Source organism: Melanotaenia boesemani, chromosome 22, assembly GCF_017639745.1.
Source record: "Melanotaenia boesemani isolate fMelBoe1 chromosome 22, fMelBoe1.pri, whole genome shotgun sequence".
NCBI lineage: Eukaryota > Metazoa > Chordata > Actinopteri > Atheriniformes > Melanotaeniidae > Melanotaenia > Melanotaenia boesemani.
Genome location: NC_055703.1, coordinates 24,464,619 through 24,487,618, shown reverse-complemented (window position 1 = coordinate 24,487,618; position 23,000 = coordinate 24,464,619). Strand labels below are relative to the sequence as shown.

The window sequence follows — 23,000 nt, the reverse complement described above, 5'->3', positions numbered from 1 at the left end:
TCCTCCCATTTGCATTTATAAGCCTTAGCATCTCCTGTTTCTGTTCTCATGTAAATGTGACTATAAATGCTTTGATGGCTTCTTTTCCTAGTAAGATTTCTGTATTAGCGGAGTTTTTAATGCAAAATGTGCTGAACTTTTGTGATTAACTTTCCAAACATACTGCCTCTTCTTTCTTCAAAACATCTGCTGCATGGTGCTCTGACCAGTTTCTAAAAGGCCTCCACTGCTTCATTGTGCAAAATCACCAGAAATCAATGAAGCACCTTAGAATAAAAAGCACATCTGGGCACCATGTTGCTCTGCTCTTTGGAGATGCATAGTCCGCTGTAAAAAAAATCCCTGCGACCCAAGCAGATATGGAAGCAGACTACAGGGTGAGTCTGTCTGCATCCCACAGAGTTTGATACATTTCAGAGGAAGCAGCCACCTCCACTCTGCGTCACAGCTCCCACACACCATTCTGTGTTGGATCTCATTCATTTACACCACAAGACTCAGTAAAAATATAGATTTCCTAGGCTGTCATTTCTGTACAGCTTTGAAAAGTGTCTGCTAATAACAGGACAGAAAAAGCCCACGTTGATGGCAGCGCCATCCGGAAGTGAAACTTACAGGAAGGTAATGATAAAAATTTGGGGATGCTGGTACTCCAGAAACTAAATGAAATCTAAATTTAAGTGGATAACTGAGTGATCCATGTCTTATTAAATTATTTACAATTCAGTAGTGTTTAAGTAGCAATAATGTAAACAACTGGCCCAGGTGAGGAACAAAAATTTAGGCAAACTATTGGCCTGGTTTGGCTTTAACATCCCAACATAAGCCAGAGTATTTGGGTTAATTGTATTTTCCAGTCTACCAGATTTGGGATTTAACCATTTAGCTACCTGGAAAACCGCAGGTGGTATTGAGAGGACTTTATGCTATAGGGAACCCCAACTAGGAAGGACAAGTGGCCTTGTTTGATAAACATTTGCTTTGGCGTTAAAAATGTGATATTAAAAATACTCTACTCTCTTTAGTTTGCATTCATTTTGATGAAGAAATCACTGAAAACACAAATCACAGCAGAGGGACGTCCAGCGTCTCCTGTCTCTGAAATTTCTCTCAGAGTTTTTCGCTCAGCAGCCTGAATTGTGGTCCGACATCTTGTTGTTGTGTTGTTGGTTTAAGCCTTCATCTCTTTCTAAGTTAGATGTGCAAAAAGTTTTCAAAAAAGCTGAGCTAACTCAAAATGTCAAGTTTACAAATCAGCTGTGCGATGAAATTAAATTCTTTGGACTGTTAAGCAGTTTGTCTTTGATTTTCTATACAGGATTTTTTTAGCGTAGGTCTAAAATCAAAGATTCATGAGTCACTGGATCTCTTAAGATATTCTTTCCAAAATTCCCATCATTAAACACCAGGCACTGTATTTCACTATATAAACCATATTCAGGCATTTCTGCATCTCTGAAGACCTGAAGAGAACCAGTATAAATAAATTCTCCCAATCTCTTATATCAGCTGAATCCAGATTCAACAGTGTTGTGGGAACAAAGCAGACATTTCCATTTATCCTTAGTTTTAGCCACAGTGCTGCCGTGTGCATTGCACTACTGCAACAGAACAATCAGCCTTTCCTCTCGCTCAACCTACTCAACCGGCTTTGTTGCAGTGTGGTGGAGGTCAAAACCAATCTCTTTTCCCCTTTCTCCTCTTCATCCTTTCATCTACAGTCGGTCAGCCACCCAATCCTCTGCTGCTCTGCTAAACAGCCATTTTAAAGCTAATACACCACAGTGAGCTGCAGCTCTGCACCAACACCTCAAGTATGAGCCACATATTAAATGCCAGAGCCACAATACGTTATCTGACATCAAATGTACCAATGAGGTAATACTCATGTGAAGCTAACATTATTCTTAAGAAGTCAGAATATGTTATAGTGCAGACTGAGATCTAAAGCTTTCTAACACAGGCTGTGAACAACACATAATTAGCACTTAGTACAAAATGTGGTTGCAGCTCTGATTATTTTTGGGTTTTTCTTGTTTACTTGAAATTATAGAAGCTGATAAACATTTAATATTAAAACATTTATGATGTTGGAAAAGATTTATGTAATAATCTGATATTTTGGCAGAACATCTAAAATATCCTGTCCACTACAGAAGGGGCTGACGTTGGGGTTTTGAGTTGCCTTGGTGGGAAAATAGACCCAGAAATATGAAAATACATACACAAATGTTTGCTGAGAAAACAAGAAAGTCCATATTTGAATTTGAGGAATAACACAAAGTACTTTAAGGTAAAAAGCTGAGTCCTTTCTAAGTGTAAGCATTGTTATATTTAGATGTTTAATTCCTCTTCGCAATCAGCATTTTCAGATGTTTCACAAGGTTTAGGAGCCACAATTACGATATGATGGGTTAAATATCTTTTCATTTGTAACACAAACAGTGATAACTAAGCAGGACGATCCTTCTTCTCTTTAGAGTGAGAGTAGTATATATAAAATATATAAATAAATATATATAAATGCCATTAATGCATCGCTTTGAGCTGGTATGGCCAAACACAGGTTTGACCTAATGGCTTCTGTCAGAATACAAAGAATCTTACAAGAGGAATGTTAAGGTGGCACAAAGACCAAATCCTGTTTCTTCCTTTGGGACTTTTCAATTTTGCTGGGATACAGCAGAATTTCTCTTTTTGGAATCAACGATTGGTTTTCATTGAACCATCCAAATGATCATTTATGTGTGAGTGAATGATGACACCCTACTCCATGAAAAGCAAGAGACCAATACCACTATACTGCTACAAAAAGAAGGGGTATATAAAGGAATATGGCCATAGTATTTACTATTTCCATTATGTTACCTACTAGTTATGACTCGATGTTTACAAAGAAATTATGCTAAAAGCAGCTGATTAGAGTGCTATTAGCTTTATGGGTATTTAACGCCAAAATTCATTCGTCATTGGGATGCAAACTGGTTTTCCAAGCCAAAACTAAATCAAACACCAACCAAAAATGCAAAAAGTAACAAGAAATCTACAAAGAATAATCACATTACTCTCACATGTGACTTAAACCCCAGTTTCTGGAGTAAAAGTCCTTTTTTCCTTCATTTTTCCTTCATTTCACACGTGAGGGATTCAGATCGGGACTAGTTTTCACAACAGCTGTCTCACCACAAATTTGATGGCAATTTAGTGCTTTTTTTCTCTTTGTACTAAAATACTTGACCAACTGTAGTCCTAAAACTCAGATCCTAATGTGGCTAAAAAGGGATGTAACTGAAGCGTATGTTAAGCTACACACTGAGCACTAAGTGACACAAAAACTGCTTCACGTCTCCTTTTAACTCTAAACGCAAATCATCAAAAACCTGTCCAGGGCAACCAGGCAAAAAGCTGATGGCTTTGCAATCCTGCTTCATCTGTGAGTCAGCAACTACTACATATTCATAAAGATTTATGTTTAACTAATGTATGAGCAAAAGGTGAAGTTCAAGTTCATTTTTTAAGACAGAAAAAAGTACATAAATAAAATGCTCTCAGTGTTTCCACCCTACGATTAATCTCTGTTCTTTCCAACCAGTGCACAATTCTCACTCAAGTAATGACTTTCTTCACATATGTCAGCAGGGAACAGTTATTAGAGACAGAACTAGTGGCTGAGATTTTCTCATGGGGTTAGCTTCTAAAGAGAGAAAACCAGGGCAACAAATGTGCTGCAGAGCAAAGAAGAACAGCCCCTCTAATCAATAATTGATCCAAGAATCTTCTATATTAATAAATGCAGGGGGTAGGTATTGCTCGTTGGGGCATAATTGTCAAAAAATAAGTTCAAATTAGGTTTTTTGGGGGTAACAACTCTATTAGGGACTATCATGGGAATCGTGTTCATTTTTCCGTGTGAAGATCTCAGACATGACAAATAAATAGATGCTAGTAGAAACACATAAGACGTTGCATGTGTATGATCTGCTGTTTCATTTAACGGTCCTGATGAATGAGCAAACACGTGTAACCATGGTAACAATGCTCATTGTTCCACTGTAGGACGTTTATACTCTCCTCAGAGGTCTGGCATCAGCGCTCGCTCTGCAAGCCAAAATAGATGCCAGAACAGACACTCTAAATACACACAGTTTACTACAGTTACACATGCAGCATCTCTCCAGAGGACGCTTCGGCAAAGAAGAGGAAGTGCAGTAAAGTGTGCATTAACCTACATTCACTGCAGAAGTCCTGCAGCTCAGCCTTTAGTCACTCTGTGTGTGTTTGGGAGTGTTTTCTACTCATGACATTGTGGGGACAGAAATCTGTGTCATGGGGACTGAGCCCTCATGTGGGAAAGACTATCAAGCCCCCACAAAGTCAGTGGTTAACTTTAGGTTTTAGATATTGCAGTTAAAGTTGTAGATAATATCGCACAGCATACATCTTTCTTAAGGAGAACTCCATACCATTACAGCTTGAGTCTCAGGAGATATTTTCTGTTTTAGCCCACAGATCCTTCCCTTTTTCCAAAACTGACAGCACAATGCAAGATACAATCATATGCATAAGAAAGTGCATCATTTTATTAAGTTATGTGTATGTTTTGCATACTGGGACATTAAGAAAATAATCTGATTCTTACCGGGTCTTAGATTATGGTAAAGCAATTTTCAGATGAACAACAGTACAAAACAAATTACACCATGTAATTTATTTAACAGAAAAACAATAAAATACAAAGGTCTGTCCCATGATTTCTGGCTTTTTTTAAATTGATTTTTAGTAGCAAGTTCTTAAAATACTGTTTTCATTTTGACATAGTCAGCCTCTCACATTGTTGTGCAGGGATTTTAGCCCACTCATGTTTACAGAGTTGGTTCAGTTCATTGAAGTTTGCAGCATTCGTTTCTGCACAGCTCTCCGAAGGTCTGAAGCTTGACTGGACCACTGTAACCTTGATTCTGTTTTGTTTTGTTTTGTTTTTTTTTTCCAGCCAGATTTTCTGCTGTGTTTGGGATCGTTAGCCATGTTAACACTGAAACAAGTATTCAGATTAAAGGCCTGATCTGATTAAAAATGCTTCATTTCAACATACCAGTTGAAAGATTCTGATCCGATTGTGCTCATTTGGATAAAAACTTCATTCTGATGGGTGAGTTATGCCGAAAGTTGCTGCATGAAAACACATATTCTGAAATTTAGGTAGAAATTATCCTCATTTTTAATGCCTGTTACATTAGCCGTAGTTCCCATAATGTAGTCTGCATTTTAAGCTACGTCTAAAACAGAATTGGTTGGTATGTGATATAAATACACTACTAGAGGACAAAGGATGGAAATTATCCTTGGCTTGTGAACCAGCATGTTTACATTCATATTATATAAATAGTTCATTAGCTCGCATTGTTTCGTCCAAATAAACAAATTGATTGATTGATTAAGATGTTAAAAATATTATTTTGTGGAGAAACTGAAATTGGTCGGACATCAGTAAATACGCAGCAGCGATTGTTTACACTGGAAATAACAGTTTCTTCTTCCACTGCACTGTTTTATGGTCCAACGCAGATCTGATTGGATTTAACAGGAATCATGTTTTTGTTTGGCTTTTATTGTGTAATGTCTTTTTTTGTGTGTGTTTTTTTTGCTTGGTTTTGTTGGAATTCACTGTCCCGCTAACCCGAACAGGAATTGAGACATAATTGAAGAAACTTTGCACATGTAAACATGGCTGCTGTCCTGCTGTATGACTCTCAGCTGGTATGAGTGTTTTGTGCTAAGCTGTACTTGACATTGATGCATCATAACCAAACATCTCTATTTTGGTTTTGTCTGTCCAAGGACATAGTTCCTCAAGTATTTTCTTTTTGTTTTTTCCTTTTGTTTTTTGTTTGTTTGTTTTTAGAAAAAAGAGGCCCTCTCCTGCAAGACAACCAAGACAGCCATACTTAGTTCTTTTCTAATTGTACTGTCATGAACTTTAACATTTAACATGCTAACTGAGGTCTGTAGAGTCTGAGATGTGTCTCTTGGGTCTTTTTGCAGTTTCCATTCACATTGCATGGTCTGACTTGCTGGGAAATCCATTCTTGGGAAGACTGGCAGCTGTGTTCAGTGTTTTTCCACTTGTGAATAAACGTTCTAACTGTAAAATTACAGGCTTTAAATAGTTTGGAAATAGCTTTTTAAACTCTCCAGATTGAGTAAAAGCAGCTCAAAATATTCAGATCAAAATGCTCTTAGAATCTAAAGCTTTAAACTGAGTTTTTTTTAAAGTCTTTATCAAGTAAAGTCTTTATCTGAGTAAGTCTAGGGTAAACAGAGGACAGCATTACCTCAGACCGACTATTCATTCATGATTCTCAGCAGCTGCTGCTTCTTCCCCGGGCGCCTTGGCAACCAGATGACAATTAACAGCCAATCACGTTCTTCACTATCATTATAACCTGACGCTTGTCACAATTACTCTGCGAATATGATAGACACAACATTTCTGCAGCAGCTTCCAACCTCCTCCTCCTCGTGTGTGATATTTTTGGTTTTATTAATCAAGCCAGGAGTTCAATGTTTCTGTATATTTCTTGGGGAGGATTATTGAAATATCCATGCTGCTGAACCTCCTTTGTGGATAAAAAAAACATCTGTTAAATAAATGATCTACATGTAGAGCTCAGATGAAGTGAAGAACAAGCATTTCTGACAGCTGAGCCAGCCTTTGAGTGGTTGAGCTTGTTTGTTGCTGGAGATGTTTTGTGTTTGTAAAGTAAACTGGGAAATTTTAGACATAAAAATTTTAACTTGATCAGGAAAAAGCTGCTCACTGAGGCCAAGTTTTCTCTGAGAAATGGCATCATAAGTGTTAATGTTAAGCAGGTTTATGCAATAATTACAGCCAGTTGTTGGGTATTCATGAAAGCAAATACAACATCCCTACATGTTCTCTACACAAATTACCATGCATTCATGCTGCTGGGCTGAAGGAAAGACACGAGCGAGTCAGACCTGATGTGGTCGGCTTGCTGCCTTCTGGAATGAGGTTAGTCAAGCACAGCCAGTCGGCACAAATCTGTACTCACTCCAGATTACCTCAACAGCATGTCCGCGGTTATTTTTGCTGATATAATTCTAGTAATTCCTTGTAGTGGAGCCTGAGGCACTGGATAGCAGACAGCAGAAAGAAGACACTCCATGGCACAGTCTTTGTTTTGTCATAGTATGACTTAGGGTCAGCTGGTTATTATTGCATCCAAAAGTTTTTATATTTTATCTGCTTCTTAAAGTAGAAACCTCTTAGAGCCCCATCATTTCCGTTGTTGCTAAAGTAAAATACAGCTGTGAACACACCAGGACAGATTGAGGACAGATTTAGCGGTAGTATGGGACACTTCTATCCACATTTGCTTAACATTCAAAAGATTGATTGTTCCCCCTTTTCAATTTTTCAACAGACACATTTGTTTGGGACATGAAACAAATGCTTTCTGGATTACATCTGTCATGTTTTTCCATTTCTGGGTGTCCAAAACGCTGTCAGCTTGCAATACGTCAGTGATAGACAAGCCTTTAGCTAGAAGAACCTCCTGATGTTCCCACTTTTTGGAAGACATTTGCCAGCATTGTATTGTATTGTAATGTATTGTACTTACTCATTTATTTATTGTTTGTTTGTTAGTTTGTTTAGGTTTTGGGTAATTGTAAAAAAGCAGGGAACACAGGTTTGAAAACAGAATCTATCAGGCTACGAGAAGGATCATGGAATAATGTGAGAGCTCCAGAGCCTGCTGCCTCTAGGTTTTTGTTTTTTTTTTTTTACACACGAAAGCTCATTTATATCAGAACTGACAGCTTCAAACATGTTTAGACAGGTTTTTTTTTGTTTGTTTGTTTGTTTGTTTGCTTTTTTACTTTATCTGCTGTTGTAGAAAAATTACCAAGAGTCTGGAATGAGTAAAAGTAATATAAGGTTTATTTACAGGAGAAGTATTGAAAAAAGAATTACTTGCAAGTAAGAGAGTGGTCGTCCCGACTTCTCATCAGAGAGAAACTGTTTTATTCAGCTGGTCCCCAGCCGAAGGTCAAACAGCAAAATAATAATATGAGGAATAGAAGACTGAGTGGCGCCACTTTCTTCCAGTTTTCAGACAAAGCCCACATAGCACAACAAGCTGATATCTCAAACAGCTATTACTATCTAGCAGGTGGAAAACCAGTCTCAACTCTGCCATATCAGAGTTCTGGGAAGAAAGTGGTCAGTCTGACCTCACACACATGCAAACACAATGAAAACTGTAACTTCAGTATTCTGTAAAATGAGAACACACAATATGAAAATGTAAAAGTGAATGGATTAAAAATAATAAATTAATAAAGAAAACTGAATATACATGTGATTATTGTATGAGTATATGTGAGTGATTACCATATGCAGCTAAATTTCTTTCACAATGCTTCTTAAAGTGAAAACATCTTTTGGGTCTTCTTTACTTCTGGTGCTAATATGTGTTGCCAGCAGAGATGTTCACAAGTTCATTTTTGCAAGTCCAAGTCAAGCCACAAGTCACTTTTAGTTGTAATGAGAAATCTGCGATGCGACGCCTGCAAGGAATGTAAAATCCATACTCACCTTTATCTACCAGCATTTAATAACAGCACTGATCTTTATCTTAAACTGACAAACGCGCTGCCCCTCTCCTCTGGATGATTTCTTTGTTTTACTGAATTCAGAAAACCTGGAAGTTTATTCGGATAAGTAAACATGTTCTTAACATAATTTATCCAAAGGTTTTTAATGTGAACCATAATCCATTTAAACCCAATGAGAAATTTAAAATACTAATATTCCAATTCATAGCATTTTTTTCCTGAATGCAGAGAGGAGGGCCAATATGCTGCACTTTAGTGCAGGATCACCAGCTGTGCTGCAGGTTTTAGACATTTTCCTGCTGCAAAGCACCTGATCCACATGACAGCTTGTTGTCAAGCTCTGCACAAGCCTCTTAATGACCCAATAATAATTTGAGTGTATTGCAGCAGGTAAACATGTTAAATCTGCAAGACTTAACAGGCTGAGAGCTCCTTGTATTAGTGCACCAGAAAAATCCGAATATATTTTTAAAGGGCTTGAAATAACTCCGCAAGATGAGTACAGAAAATATTAATTTCAGACTTTTTAAAACTGGAAGAAAAAAAGAAAAAAAAGGCCCAATAAAAATTTCTATATAGTAAATGTTAAATTCTTCTTCTAAACACAATCAGTGGAGCCAATCTGATGGAGTAAACATTGTTTTAGTAGTAACAAGCTAATGTTACATCACTGTGGCTCTAAGCTCATTGCTAACATAGATGCTAACATTAGCTTAATATTACAGTTACTACTGGTCTCTTTTTATTAAGTTTTTAAAACTGTGCAATGCACAGTGTGCATGAACACACTGCTGTATTTTTTTAGTGTTGAGGCTGTATTCACATGGATAGAGGACACATTCAGAGGTAGTGCAGGACACTTTTGTCCATATTTGTTGAGCTGTGTCAAGAGAAGCTCAAGTTTTCAAAAACTAACAGAAACCATAATTCACACAAAGCCTCCTCCTGCAGCCACAGTGAGCAAAACAGCTTTGAGTGCAAGTTCAGAGATTCTGATCTACTCTTTCTGTTCTGGGAATCATCTTTTAATGGGGCTTGCAAGCTTGTTTACAGTTGGCTTGCTGCATGCATGGCAGACTGGTAAGAATGACAAGAAAAATTGTTCCCATTTTATTACCTGTTACACAACATGTTAGCATCAAAGGTGATTGTTAGAGGAGGGACATGTGGAAATAATGTGATTCAGTAATACATGCAGTAAATCTGGAAAACATGCAATCCATTGTGAATGCTGGTTTAAAAAAGTCTCACACAATACATTAACTATTAAACAAACAGGCAGCAAGCAGCTCTGATAGCGACATGGTTGTCAAATTGTTTTCTCAGCATCCCAGCAGGGCGAGAAACAAGCGAGACAAAATGCTTACTGTCAGTATTAAATGGTTTAACATCAGAGGCATTTTTCAAGGGAGGAAAAAAATCAGATTTTCATACATGTACACAAGATGCGTTTAAATGCCAGTAAATGGAGAAGATTTATGTTTTAGTGTAATCCAAAAACATCACACAGTGGAAAGAGTTGAAAGAGGATGAACAGCCTCCTCTTAGCCTTCATCTTTTATCATCTTTCCCCAATGACTGATGGCAGATTTGTGTCACTAATCCCAAGTCAGTGAGTGTGATGCGTGTCAGTAAAACACTTGGTTCACCAGTAGCAGGATGTGAAAGTTGCAGATAAACGTTGCAGCTTCCAGATGAGAGGGTTAACATATGTTCGTTTATAGAAAACAGCATTCGCCACAAACCTGCAGATGTTTAGGAGGAGCAGCATGTGTGTTTGGATAAATAATGGTTTGCATTGCCAGCCGTGTTAATATCAGTATTAACTGATGTTACTACTCCTGCAGGACTGGACTGGAAAAAAAAGTCAGATCAGGAGTCATCTTCATCCACACCATCCCAACTTTTTTCCTGCATGCTAGCCTCAAATTCAAGCGCACACACATTACCATGTAAAAGAAGCACATCCACAAACACACACTCCATACAGAGCTGTGACCAAAACCCTCAGGCATCGAACACATTTAACTAACAAGCATCATTTACAACCAGATAAACACAATGACACTGTTCAAGTCGAAAAGTTTCCTCATCTGCACTTTACCTGGGCTAACAAACTGTTCCACATTACCACAGTTTTGCAATTATTTCTAAGTTTGACAAAGATTATTTGTGTAGTGTTTGTGTACCGAGTAAAGTCTAGCAGCAGTATTAAACAATTTACCAGTCAATATAATACAGCACATAACATCATTTAATATTTTATACCGGGAAATCCCATATAGGCCCTCGCCTGCAGGATACAATATGAACTTATGTACCCACGAAGACTCACAACTGAACCTCAGGCTAACTGTTTGTACCCATTTAAGGCACTGAAAGGTGCATTTATGTTTTTAAGTAGTAAATGGTAGATATTTGTACTGTTTCTTCGTAATGTTAGGATAAAATCTCAGGAGATAGTCTGCTTTGGAATAAACAAAAGAAGGAAATGGTTTAACGAGCTTTACTCATTGATGAAGACTTTATAATTCCTCTATACATTCAAGGCAGATTTCAGTCAATGGCTATATAATAAAATAAAAAAGAAAAACCTACTGTTTTAACACAATTTTTAACTTGTTTTCTATTATTTTAATCTTTAAGATAGTGAGCCCTACATTTCCTCTTATGTGTTGACATGATAGAGAATAATCATTATCTTTGTTTTAGGCTCTGATGGGAGACATTTTCTACTTTTAAACCAGAGTATAAGACGGTCACCAGAAGTACAACAATGGTCTTTATAAGGTACAAACTGCAAAGGTACAAATAAGTACATTCTGCTGAGGGAACAACAGCAGTACCTTTGAAGGTACCACCCCAGTGACAAGCCTTTTTATCCCTAAAGGTAAAATTAAGCTTTGTTTCGACCAGCGGGTCGGGTCGGGACAGAGAGGGTGCAGATATGGTTTGTAAACTGTAATCTTGTTGTGTTGCCACAGCCAAACATAACCTTACATGAGAAACGGAGTATCAGTCAGACAGCGATAGATGCCTCAGCTACATAATAGCATTACGCTATTGTAGCACATCTTCCTTAAAGTATGACCAGGGTTCGAATTACGGGGGAGCTAAGGGGAGCTTGGCTCCCCTGAAAGGCACAGGAGCTCCCCCAAAGACATTCAACTGATACTTTGACGGAGAGCCCTAAAAACAGTTCACTTTCAGGTTACATTTAATTTTTCAGAAAGGTTCCTGATGTGTATTGAAAAGAATAGCATTAATTTGTCAGCTTTGTGTTTTATTTATTAATTTAATTTAATTAGTTAAAATCTCCAAATGTGATCCGTTCTGTTTCCTTCAGCTCCGTGGACAGCAGCGTTGTTTGTTTGTAGCGTGCTGTGAGCATCCATACAAAAAACCCTTTATATGCTTTCTTTTGTGGTTCTTAAAAGAACTTTCCGTCCCTGTTTCTGATTAAACAAACTGCATACAGTAGCAGCAGAGGTTTTTTTTTTTTATGGTAACCATATTTTTGACAGTGCTACGTGCACTAATATATATGCGCGTGCACATGATGTGCAAAGTCACGTTGCAAAGGCTCCCCCAAAAGCACCGGTGTAATTCGAGCCCTGAGAATAACCAAAACACAACTAAGAAAAAAAAGGAGGAGAATGGTGATCATCCAACAGTTTGTGTTTTTTCTTCTTAGTGGAACAAAAAAGAGAATCTGTTGCTCTAAACAAAGAGACATTCATGCTTTGTTTATACGCCGGGTCGCACAGGAAGTGATTTTTTTAACCAACAAAACGGGTTACAATGTGTCAAGCTCCACCGTTTCGGGTCTGATCGGTTAGACTGGTATCCCAACGGAAAGATCCCAAAACATTAGGACGGGTCGGGTGGGATATTAGGGTACCCAGCCCAGTTTTCACGTGTGGAAACACAAAAAAAAATGCATCCCGACCCGCACCCGTTGATTAAAACGGAGCTTCAGGTACTTTTTTTCTGAGAGCTAGGAAGGTTGTGTAGCTTTATGTTTGGGCTGATGGGAGAATAAAGTTTTGTTAGCAAGTACCTGGGTTATTATTACAGCTATAAAATAGAAAAAGGAGAATCTCAATTAGCGATCATCATCTACAGACGAAAGTTTGCAGTTGTAACATACCAGCCATCTCTCCATTGTCACTTCTTTACTAAATGGTGAACTCTCTTGACTGACTGCTGCTGCTGATGAGGAAAGTTTCCGACCTTTTCTCGTCTAATACTGAAGTCCCTTTGTGTTAGTTTTTTAAAGGTCCCTCGCTGATCCCCTCCTCTTTTTTTCTGAGTTCTTTTGCCTCTTTGTTCTGCCTCTGTGAGCTTTCCTGGTGTAGTTTATTAAAAGAAATAAAAACCATAATTAACAACTACTGACAAGCACTCTGTTTTTTGTGGGCTGGTGACAGTGCCAGCCAGGTCAATCTGCAGTGCGACGAGTCCACTCCTGCCATGGGTCAGTCCAGGCCTTTACTCCTGAATCAATCTACTTAACCAAACACACACTAGATTTTTATCTTTCTCACATTGTTCATAGTCCTTCCCTGTTATTAATCTCATTTTGAGAATTGCCCTGTACAGCCCTAGAAAAGCCCTAGAATATGTTGTCATCTATGGTTTTAAAACTTCTAAAACACTACAAAGTTTCGGCTGTGTTACCTAAAGCTTAGCATTTGGCCACGGCTTTTACTTTTAGTGCGCATGCTCCTTGCACCTTACAGATGCTGCCTTGTGCTCCCTGATGCACATCCCAGCAAATCCCCTGGAGAACAGACAGATTCAATTTTCCAAATCTGCCTCCTCAAAATTGCAGCACTCTCTTTTCTGCGAAAAGACATAAACCTGAACTATGGGCGGTCCATCAAAGTATTAAAGCTTAGCTTATTCTGCTGCAGCATTCAGTGATCAGAGAAAATTGTTTATTCATGCTGTGGAGGAAACATATGACAAGATTTAAAGGTTGCCTAGCAACATCCTAGTTCGGCTGCCACTCTTAATTTTTGACTACAACTTTCAGGTTGCGCATATGAAACTAATAAATAGTAATAAAGTAATTACTAATTATAAGAGACATGTTAACATGTAATCTATGCAATAAATGTTGCATGTACATCCTCATTTTATCCAAATATGCCCTGTTGGATGCTAGAATAGTAGCAGCCCAAAAGAAAAAGGATAAAAAAAAAACCGCTCAACAAACTGATAAAACACTCCCACTTAAAAGCAAAATTGTGTTTAACTAAAACTTATGCAGGAATTAGCATCTCATTTCTTAAATAACCATGTCAGAAAACACATCAGGTGGTCATGAAAAAAGGACCATCTGGATCAAAGAAAAAGCCTCGTTATGCTGCTGAAAGAATTCAAATTATAATGAAGCTGAATTAATAAGTGTATAATTACACATTATTAAAGCAGTACAGTGTAACTTTCTCACCTTAAAATATGTGTTTCTGATTTGATTTGATGACACACTGACATTCATTATTGTACATTCCTGGAGCTGTCGCTGCCCTGCAGCATCCCGAGGTTAAAGGCTAATTTCCACCAGGTGGAAACCAGACCTATTCGCAGCCGTCTTATTCAAAGGTTTGGTTCACACTGGTCACACCACAGTGCATGTCAGAAGCGTCCCAGAAGCACCTTTTCACAGCTTACCATAAAACAAAAGCAGCGAGTCCATTGTTTCACGGAGTTTGCATCCAGAACATGTAAAGCTCAGCAGTTCAGATAAGGCCAGAAGTCAGGCAGGAGGGCAGTATAAAAAGCTGCCAGTAAGAAAGAAAAGCCACTGATCCAGAGTCCAGTGGCAGGGTTCAATTTCACAGCGTTATTGTACACCTAACAATAATTGTATATTTTTGAATGGAAATTTCATCAGTACCATTACAGGAGCTGTAGTGTAAAGACTGCATGTTCAAAGATGGTGATGCCTCCACAGAGCGCAGACTTTAAGCCCACTGAGAATCTCTAGGATGTTTTGTACTGTTCAAAGTCTCCCATCATCAAGTAAGAAGGTCTGGGTGAAAATTTAATGCAACTGAAAGGAAATAAATTTAATTTTCTATTAACTTATTGAAAAGATGCCAAAAAGCTAAAGGTAGCTGAACAAAACACTTGAGTGTGTGGTTAAATTAATGAAGCAATGATGTAAAAGTTCCTGAATTTATCATATAAGCTTTAAATGTTAACACTGCATAGTCACATAAAGCTTTTCTAGAATATTTGAAGGATCTTCTCTTTTCTTTCCGCAGGAAACAATTCATTATTGTTTTTAACATGGTCTTGGAGCAAAATTGCATTTGGGCTGACCCATTTATAATCTAAATAATCTCAAGATAACACTCAAACACACACAGCAGGAAAAACACAAACTCTGCATTTCTGGCTTTTATTATTTAAGAGCAGCTCTTTACTGGCCTCAGCTAGGTCACACATACGCATGCACATAAGTACACATATGTGTGCGTGCTTTGAATACACACTTAGTTTCTGCTTGACTGATCAGAGGAAACTGGATCAGTGTATCTTCCTCTGCTAAAGTTCATCCGCTTCACTTATGCATATTCATGCTCTCTGAATGTGTGTTGATGCGTGCGTATCGGGGGACTGTAATCCCCCAGGGCTGCTCTGTAAAGTACTATTTCAGAGAAATTATCCTATTGTTTTTCTTCTAAATATCTTGGCACAGTATTTGAGATAGCAGAAAATACACACAAGTGCTCACAAAGGCATTAAATACAAGAATGAAGACAAACTGTGTAGGAAGTATTCAAAGCTCTAATAGAAAACTTCACTCCCCAAAGGTTTTGATTACTTAAACCAAATAAGACACACATATAACCACCTAAAGCCAAAGCAATTACTTCGATATCTAAGATAATTAATAGAAAACCATCAATCTACTGTACAGTTATGGTGTGAGTTATTGTAAACTCAACATTTTGAACAAGTATTTCAGAAAAGTGAAATATTTCTTTTTCAACCACTGTTTTGTGCTCTTCTTCAGCTCTAACTAAAATAACACATTGTGCTGTAGAATTTCTCAGTCATGTTGAAATTTTATCATTGTTTTTATATTTAGCACCAACATCAATTATCATCCACACATGATAGAACCTCTGCCACGTTTTACCCTCATGGGTTTCTTTCACCATCTTTACATGGACCCCATGATTTTGAAAAAAAAAAATTAATCCGAGCTCCCTTATGGCAGAAGCATGCATTTTACATGGATCATTTTTATTTAATTTGATTTCATTTTAACCTTGGGATGAATTATAACAATATCTTACCATCTGTTGTGTCATCGTTAATAAGATACACTTAATTTAGGTTCTTAAGATGCATAATTTGAAACAAACTCAATATGTGGACAGTGAGCAACACATTAGTAATGCATGATCATGACTTAATTATCTCACGCGTTAGTACTTCTTAGTTTAGTAGCATGCATCTTTCCCACAAACAAGTAATCCATGCAGTTAAATACATTTTCTTCCGATGCCACCAGACAGGCTCCATAACTTTACATAAACTAATACATTGCATCACAAACTGATCTCATTTGGATTATTCCAGAAAGACTGTATTCCCTGTCAACATCGGTTTTCCTTTATGCCAAAAAGAGTTTCCTCCATGGTCTTCCCCAGTAGAGCAAGGCTTGAAATAACCACTCCAAGAGGGACTTGAAGGTTTGCAGTAATTTCCTTGTTGACATTTTTAATGTCCTCTTGTTGTCAGATCACAATATTTCCTTTTACCTTTTGGAGCTGATGTACTGTATTTTATAGAAAATCTGAGGAAGTAAACCCAAATCTTCCACTTGTTTTAGGTACATTTTGTGATTACATCATTACTTTTTCAGATTTTGTTGCTTTTACCATAAAATTATTTGGTGGACAACAAAACCTTGAAATTTGAATGACTTTTTTCCACAAAGAGGTCATAAAAAGGTTAAAATGAATTAAGGCTGATTCTGATTTGCTTTCCTGGACAACACCAACGGTCTATAAGTTGTAACCAATTAGTTTACTAAAGGTTATTTGTTTACTAATGATTTATGGATCATTTACTACATAGATCAAGATTCCCCCACATCTTGGGTCAGTGTTTAACCTTTCTGATTGATGATAATTTGTTATTCATTAATAAATGCTTAAAATTGATTTTGGCTCAGATTTTCCAGTAGATGAATTATCAAATTATCCAATCTGCCAACCCACATTTTATTCTTAATATAACATGCACAAGAGAAGATGCTTTATTCAAAAACACATCAGCAAAGACAGATTGCACTCTATCCTTCTTAATGTGACATAATGGATTTTTCCCCCAATTTTTGCACTGTATAATATGATCAATTAATCAATCAAGCTCTTTGCTTACAACAGAACTATGGTGCAGACAGGACAGCTTTCACAAAACCCCTTCTGCTGGTCATGCTTAAAAAAAACCTTCCTGGCTCACAGAAAATGAAGCATGCTGATTTAAAGACACACCAGAGAAGTGGGACAGATGATGAAGAAGAGGGAGGGAGGAAGCAGAAAAGAGCTACACCCACTAAACAGCACACAAGAGAGAAAAGCGAGTGACACTTCAAAAACTCAACAGCCGTTTCAGCTCTGCAACAAAAATGAAGTCATCGATCTCCTTCAACGAGAAGGACACCATATTAACTAAGTGGCGGCCATCTCTTATTCATGCACTGCTTATTACTTATCAACGCCTTCTCACTCCTCCTGTATACTGATGGGATTTTCACGGCCCATTTATGGGACAGAGTGATAGAAGGAAAGGATGGAGGAAGGGCAGGAGGAAGGGTGGGGAGGAGACGGTGTAAATAAGAAACAGACATGTGGAGAAGGTGAGTGATGAGCATAAGCGTGAAAATAAAGGAGGTAGAGGCTGAGATGTGTGTGGGGGTGAATGATGGATGGAATCACTGGAGGCTTCCAATCTCCTAAAAAACAAGAGACATGGACTGGGAGATTAGTCCCAATGACCCACTTAGCCGGAGGCATGCAAAAATGCTTTTAATTTACACAAATGACGTCTGGGTGTGGGGATGATGGCCTTATGAAATGCGCCGTTACTAACAGGAAGTAAGCTGAAATCATTTAAAGCCAGTCAAAGGTTGGCTCAACAATATGCTTTAATGCATATACTAAAAGTATTTCAATTACTCATTTGCTTCCAGCCCCTGAGGCTTTTTACATACTCATACTAGATTCTCATAATTAATAAGGAAATTAATTTGAATGATAACATAAAATATTAAAATACTACAACATCCTTGTTACCTCTTGGGTGGTCACGTGTATCAAACATAATGAAAATTAATATATTATATGAGTCTTAGGATTTTGATGTTCCAAAGTGGCTCTACAGCATCCCATAGAAAATATGAAGAAGCACTTAAGCCACATCTCACTAATGCAAAGCATTTATAACATCCCAATTAGTCCCATCAATGAAGAAAGTGAAGCATGTTGTGTTGCATGTTGGTTAGACGTGGTCTCCCTTCTTATTTATGGTTGCTACAGTTGCAGCCTGGTTAGCTTTGGTTTAGCTCGGCTAATCTGGTGAAGAAGTGGAAAGATGGAAGAAGGAAAGGGAATTTACCAAGCTAACGGACAACATAATTAACAAAGATCCATACACTGGACTGGATTACCAACTCTGATCTACCTCTGCTCACATCCTGGCAAAAGGAAACCCAAGTGGATCTACTTTGTGTGAGCTCAAGTTACAAATACCAGGAATCGGTATAAAATCTGTTAATCTGCAAGCCAGTGTAAAAATTTAATCATTTAATTAAATGAGCTGTTTATAATACAATGTATAATTGTACATAAATATAACTGGATAATTACATTCAATGAACGCCCAACATCTAGTGGTCATGAGAGAAACTGTAAGTAATGTTAACTTACTTAACCTTAACTAAGTGCTGTTACACCCTAAAGACAACCATGAAATTACAGTCTCATTGTAATGGGGCTGTGTACATGTAACCATGGCAACCTGTACAATGACATCCATACAGGTCATAGTTGCATAAAAAGAAAATATTTCAGCCCAAACTAAGACTGTTCTCTAACTCTGTCAGCATAAAGTTGATGGAAACAAGTGTTTTGCTAAAATGCTGCTGTGGTACTAAAAAACGTACATCGGCCTTGATCTTACATCCCAGAAAGGCTCAAACCTTAAAGCTCAGCACTGAGCTGCTTCAGTTGGTGCTCTAGTAATCATTACAGTATGGTGGGAAAACACACTAAACTACCCAAAATTCAACAAGGCCTGACATCATCTTCACATGTGCTTTATATGTGGTCATCTAAAGATCTTTGTGATGTTATGAATGTTAAGGAAGTTGCTTTAACTCAATTAAACCTGTCAAATCTTCTCCAAATGTCACATTTTATCAGCTCCCCGGTTTGTACACAAGGAAAGTCTGCCTTATGTAAGAGCTACAATGGGTTTTAGATGAGATTTACAGGATGTGTTCTTCAGATGAATACCAACAGGATAACCTGTGATTCTAGGGTTGACACTGTAAGAAAAGTCTGTAAAAATAGGGCCAAATGTATCGGAAAAATGTGAAGGAATTTCTGCTGTAACTTTTCACCGTAGTTTTACCTGTATTTTTTATATTTGTGCATTTTGAGAACAATAACTCTTCTAACTCTTCTCTTATCCCAGAGGGAGTCCTGTGTTCTGGAGTCATCTGAGATTAGTTTTTTACTCTCAAAGTTTAACAACTTTAACAAAGCTTTAGTTTCCTAATGACATACACGTTTCTCCAGATTTGCAGATCAACAGTACCAGAAAGGCTCATGGGAAATGTATATTCAGCAGGAATTAAACTTGTGTGATTACACCCTCTAAATCTAAGTTATGTGCTTACTTCCTGTATTATGTTTACATTTAGGAAATGTTATTGAGACGCTCTGTTCTGTTAGGGTGTTAAAGTTGGCACCATGAGTGCACTAGAAACCCTCCACCAGCACCAGCAGTACTAACTGGATAAACTCAATTATGAAAAAAAATACTTTATTAATCCCAAAGGGAAATTCAATTGAAGTTGAAGAATCATTTAATTTGGTTCAGCTATTCTCTCTGTACTCCAGTGTGGTGTGGTGCAAATGCAACTGTGGAAATTTTCTGTTTTTGAATCAACAGAAGAGTCCAGTTATCAGTAAAATGTCTTATTTTCTGCCAGGACATTATCAGTTTTCTACAGACATTTTTCTTAGAGGGTAAAAGAAACAGGTACTGATGTGTAACATCCAAAAAGAGTCCTGACCTGAGGAAGTTTATCTGTCTGTGATACAATCCCTCAACTCCAACACAAGTGAGGACTTAACATCACAGATGTTATCAAAATGTTCTTTAGTTAAATCTGGACTTTACTATAAAGAGACCAAAAATAAACACAACCTCATTCTCTGTGTTATGTCTGTGTAGCACTTTACATATTCTATATATATTATTGGCCACATCAGGAAAAGAAAACTTAAATAAACAGACAATCACATGTGTTTTTGAAACAAAGCATAAACAAATCTAAAGGAAATTCATCTCATTCTTATTTTTTTTATTCTAGTTATTTAAATAAAAATAGACCAATAGCAAATTCAACCTTTGGCTGCTCCTAATATCTGTTTCATCCTCTTATTTTTTAACATTTGGTAACATCAACAACCAAATGAAGACCTGTTTTACTCATATATTCATCTTGAAATGCAGTTTTGACAATCTATTCTTCAAATGTGAAAAAATGACCTTTAAAGGGGTTTACATGTATAAATCACTGCTGCTGTAGTTTAACAGTTTGGTGTCCGGGCACAGATGCTTAAAAAAACATGATTCACTGATTTTGTCCATCATCCATCTCGTGACAGTCAACAATGACCTCTTCCTCCAACGCTGTGATCATCAATCACATCATATGCACCCACTAACAGTACAGATGTGGGCCAGTAATACTCTGATGTGAGTCATGCACACTAGATTTTCATGCCTACAGTAATTATCTCGTTATGTGATAATTCTGGTGAATCACACGGAGTTCAGTTTGCCCCACATTCAGCGAGATCGACACAGGAACACAGCCTGTTCTTTAGGTAGCTATACTGAAGCTTCGTTTCTCTTCCTACTTTAATAGCCTGCGTTTCTTTTTCTTTCTTTTTTCTAAGAAGAAGACAAAACAGTATAGCAATAACCCAAAAATGGATAATAATATATTCCAAATTAACAATAAACATAAATGCATCCCCATAAAAGTGCGTGAGGCATCATGGACTAACCAGGTAACGCCTGCCTGGATGAGAGTGTGTCCACTCACCTTGTGTTGCTTCCACATCACGGCCAGCGGTTTGACGTCGTGCTTGGCGTGTTTTCCCTCCTCCAGACACTTCATGCACACCGGAGCCTTGCAGCCGCAGCAGTACATGCTGAAGTTTTCCGCTTCGTGGTCCACGCATGTTGCCGGTTTCCGCGCGGTAACAGGCGGCTGCGGAGGAGCGCTGCCGCCCCCTGAGCCGCTTCCTCCACCGCTGGCCGCTCCTCCTGCCGCCTTGTTCGGCGGCGGCACCAGGCGGTGTTTGGCGAGCGGACCGCGGGACGGGTGGCACCGCTGCTGGCAGGCATTACAGTAGTAGACGTCGCACTGCTCGCACATCACCGTCGCGTCCACCGGGTTGCGGTCGCACAGCTGACACTTGACAGCGGTAGAAGAAGAGGGGGAAATGCCGCGGGTCTGCTGGTACCGCGCCACGATGGCCTCTAGCAGCCGGTTCCGTGGGAAACCCCGGAGCCCCCGCTCATCCAGAGAGACGCTCCGGTGGCACAGCGGACAGGTGAGGGAGCAGTGGCGGTGGGGGATGACCGGCGGAAACACCCGCACCCCGTTGGGAGACTTGAGCTGGCACGGCGTGTAGGAGCCGTATCCGCTGTCCGTCTCGCTGTACAGACTCATCTTGTCCATGTCCATGTAATCATAGTCAGAGCTGCCCGAGGCTCGGCTCTGGACCGGGGTCTCTCCGTCCGGCGTCTGGACGGTGATGTTCCGGGCGCACGTGAGGCAAACATTGTGGGAGCACGGCAGCAGGACTGGGTCCTTGAAAAGAGAACCGCAAACGGGGCATTTCAACTCTTCCTCCATCACTCCCGTCTGTGTCGGTGTACCGGAGGGAGAAGCTGCTTCGGTGGAAACACTCCAGCACCGACTGACGCGGACAGCTCCCTAAACTGCTGTACGCATGCGCAAACAGGGGCGGGGATTGGGGTTTGAGTTGATTGATCTGGTTAATTTCATGGTGTTAAAACACCACAAATCTCAGATTATCATGAGTTGTATTCAGGGTTTAAACAAGGATTATTTCTCCTCCTTCTTCTTCTTCTTGATTTATACAGGAGAAAGACGGCTAAACGGGCCACTTTTGGAGGTATTAGGGATGGATTAAAAAACCAAAACAACCACACAATAGCTGTAATGTTTGTATTTGTCCACTATTATATCCTGTTTTTATTCCTTTCTTATTAGCTGTAAATTTACAGAGTACTGTATGATTTTCCGACCTAATTTATCCAACATTAGCTGATTTCTCTGCATTTATATATATTTATATATATATCTTCTCAACATCTTCTGAGTTAAATGCTTGCACAAATAAAAGGCAGTGGGAACCTTTACTTATTCATCATTGGATTTACCCTAAACTCCTCATTAATGTATGTTGAGCAACTATGTGTTTTGTGTAAACATTGTTTTCTTGCAGGGAAGCCGACTGCAGAAAGACTTGAGGGTAGAGTTAGTTGCACAGACAGCTCAGTCCATCCCTGTCTGGAACAGACGTATGTAGGTCAGCCAAAATGTCCAGATTCTTGGTCTCCAATTTTTCCTTCACTGGCTCTGTGTTAAATCCTGGATAGAATCTGAAATTGTTTGCATCCCATATAAAATTCTTAGTGACCAATTATTTATGTAGTTCATTTCATGTACAGGACAATTAAAAATGCTTTACAAAAAAATAAATAAATAAAATAAAAGCATTACAGGTGGTGCAAAGAAAACATAAAAAAAGTAGTAAACGGCAGCAACAAACAGCAAAATCACAATAAAATAATAATAATAAAATCATAAATTTAAATGAATTAAAGGAAGATAAGTTAAAAAGTTAGGCACATGAGAAAAGAAATGTTTTTAACCTGGATTTAAAAATGTCTATATTTGCTGAAAGTTTAATCTCCACTGGCAGTTTGTTCCACTTGTTTGAAACCACCAAACTGCACTTTCAACAGATGCCAGTGAAGACAACCAAATAAGTGATGTC

General features: G+C 38.4%; 1 protein-coding gene across 1 annotated transcript in view; it reads right to left on the bottom strand.

Moving 5' to 3' along the window:
* LOC121633539 (E3 ubiquitin-protein ligase TRIM9) overlaps nucleotides 1-22,084 on the bottom strand; it is a 70,238-nt gene extending 48,154 nt beyond the window's left edge. Inside the window, exon 1 of the mRNA XM_041975657.1 lies at nucleotides 21,011-22,084. Within this exon, the coding sequence (XP_041831591.1) occupies nucleotides 21,011-21,829 (819 nt within the window). The 5' untranslated portion in view covers nucleotides 21,830-22,084. The remainder of the gene's footprint in view (nucleotides 1-21,010) is intronic.
* Nucleotides 22,085-23,000: the final 916 nt, after the last annotated feature.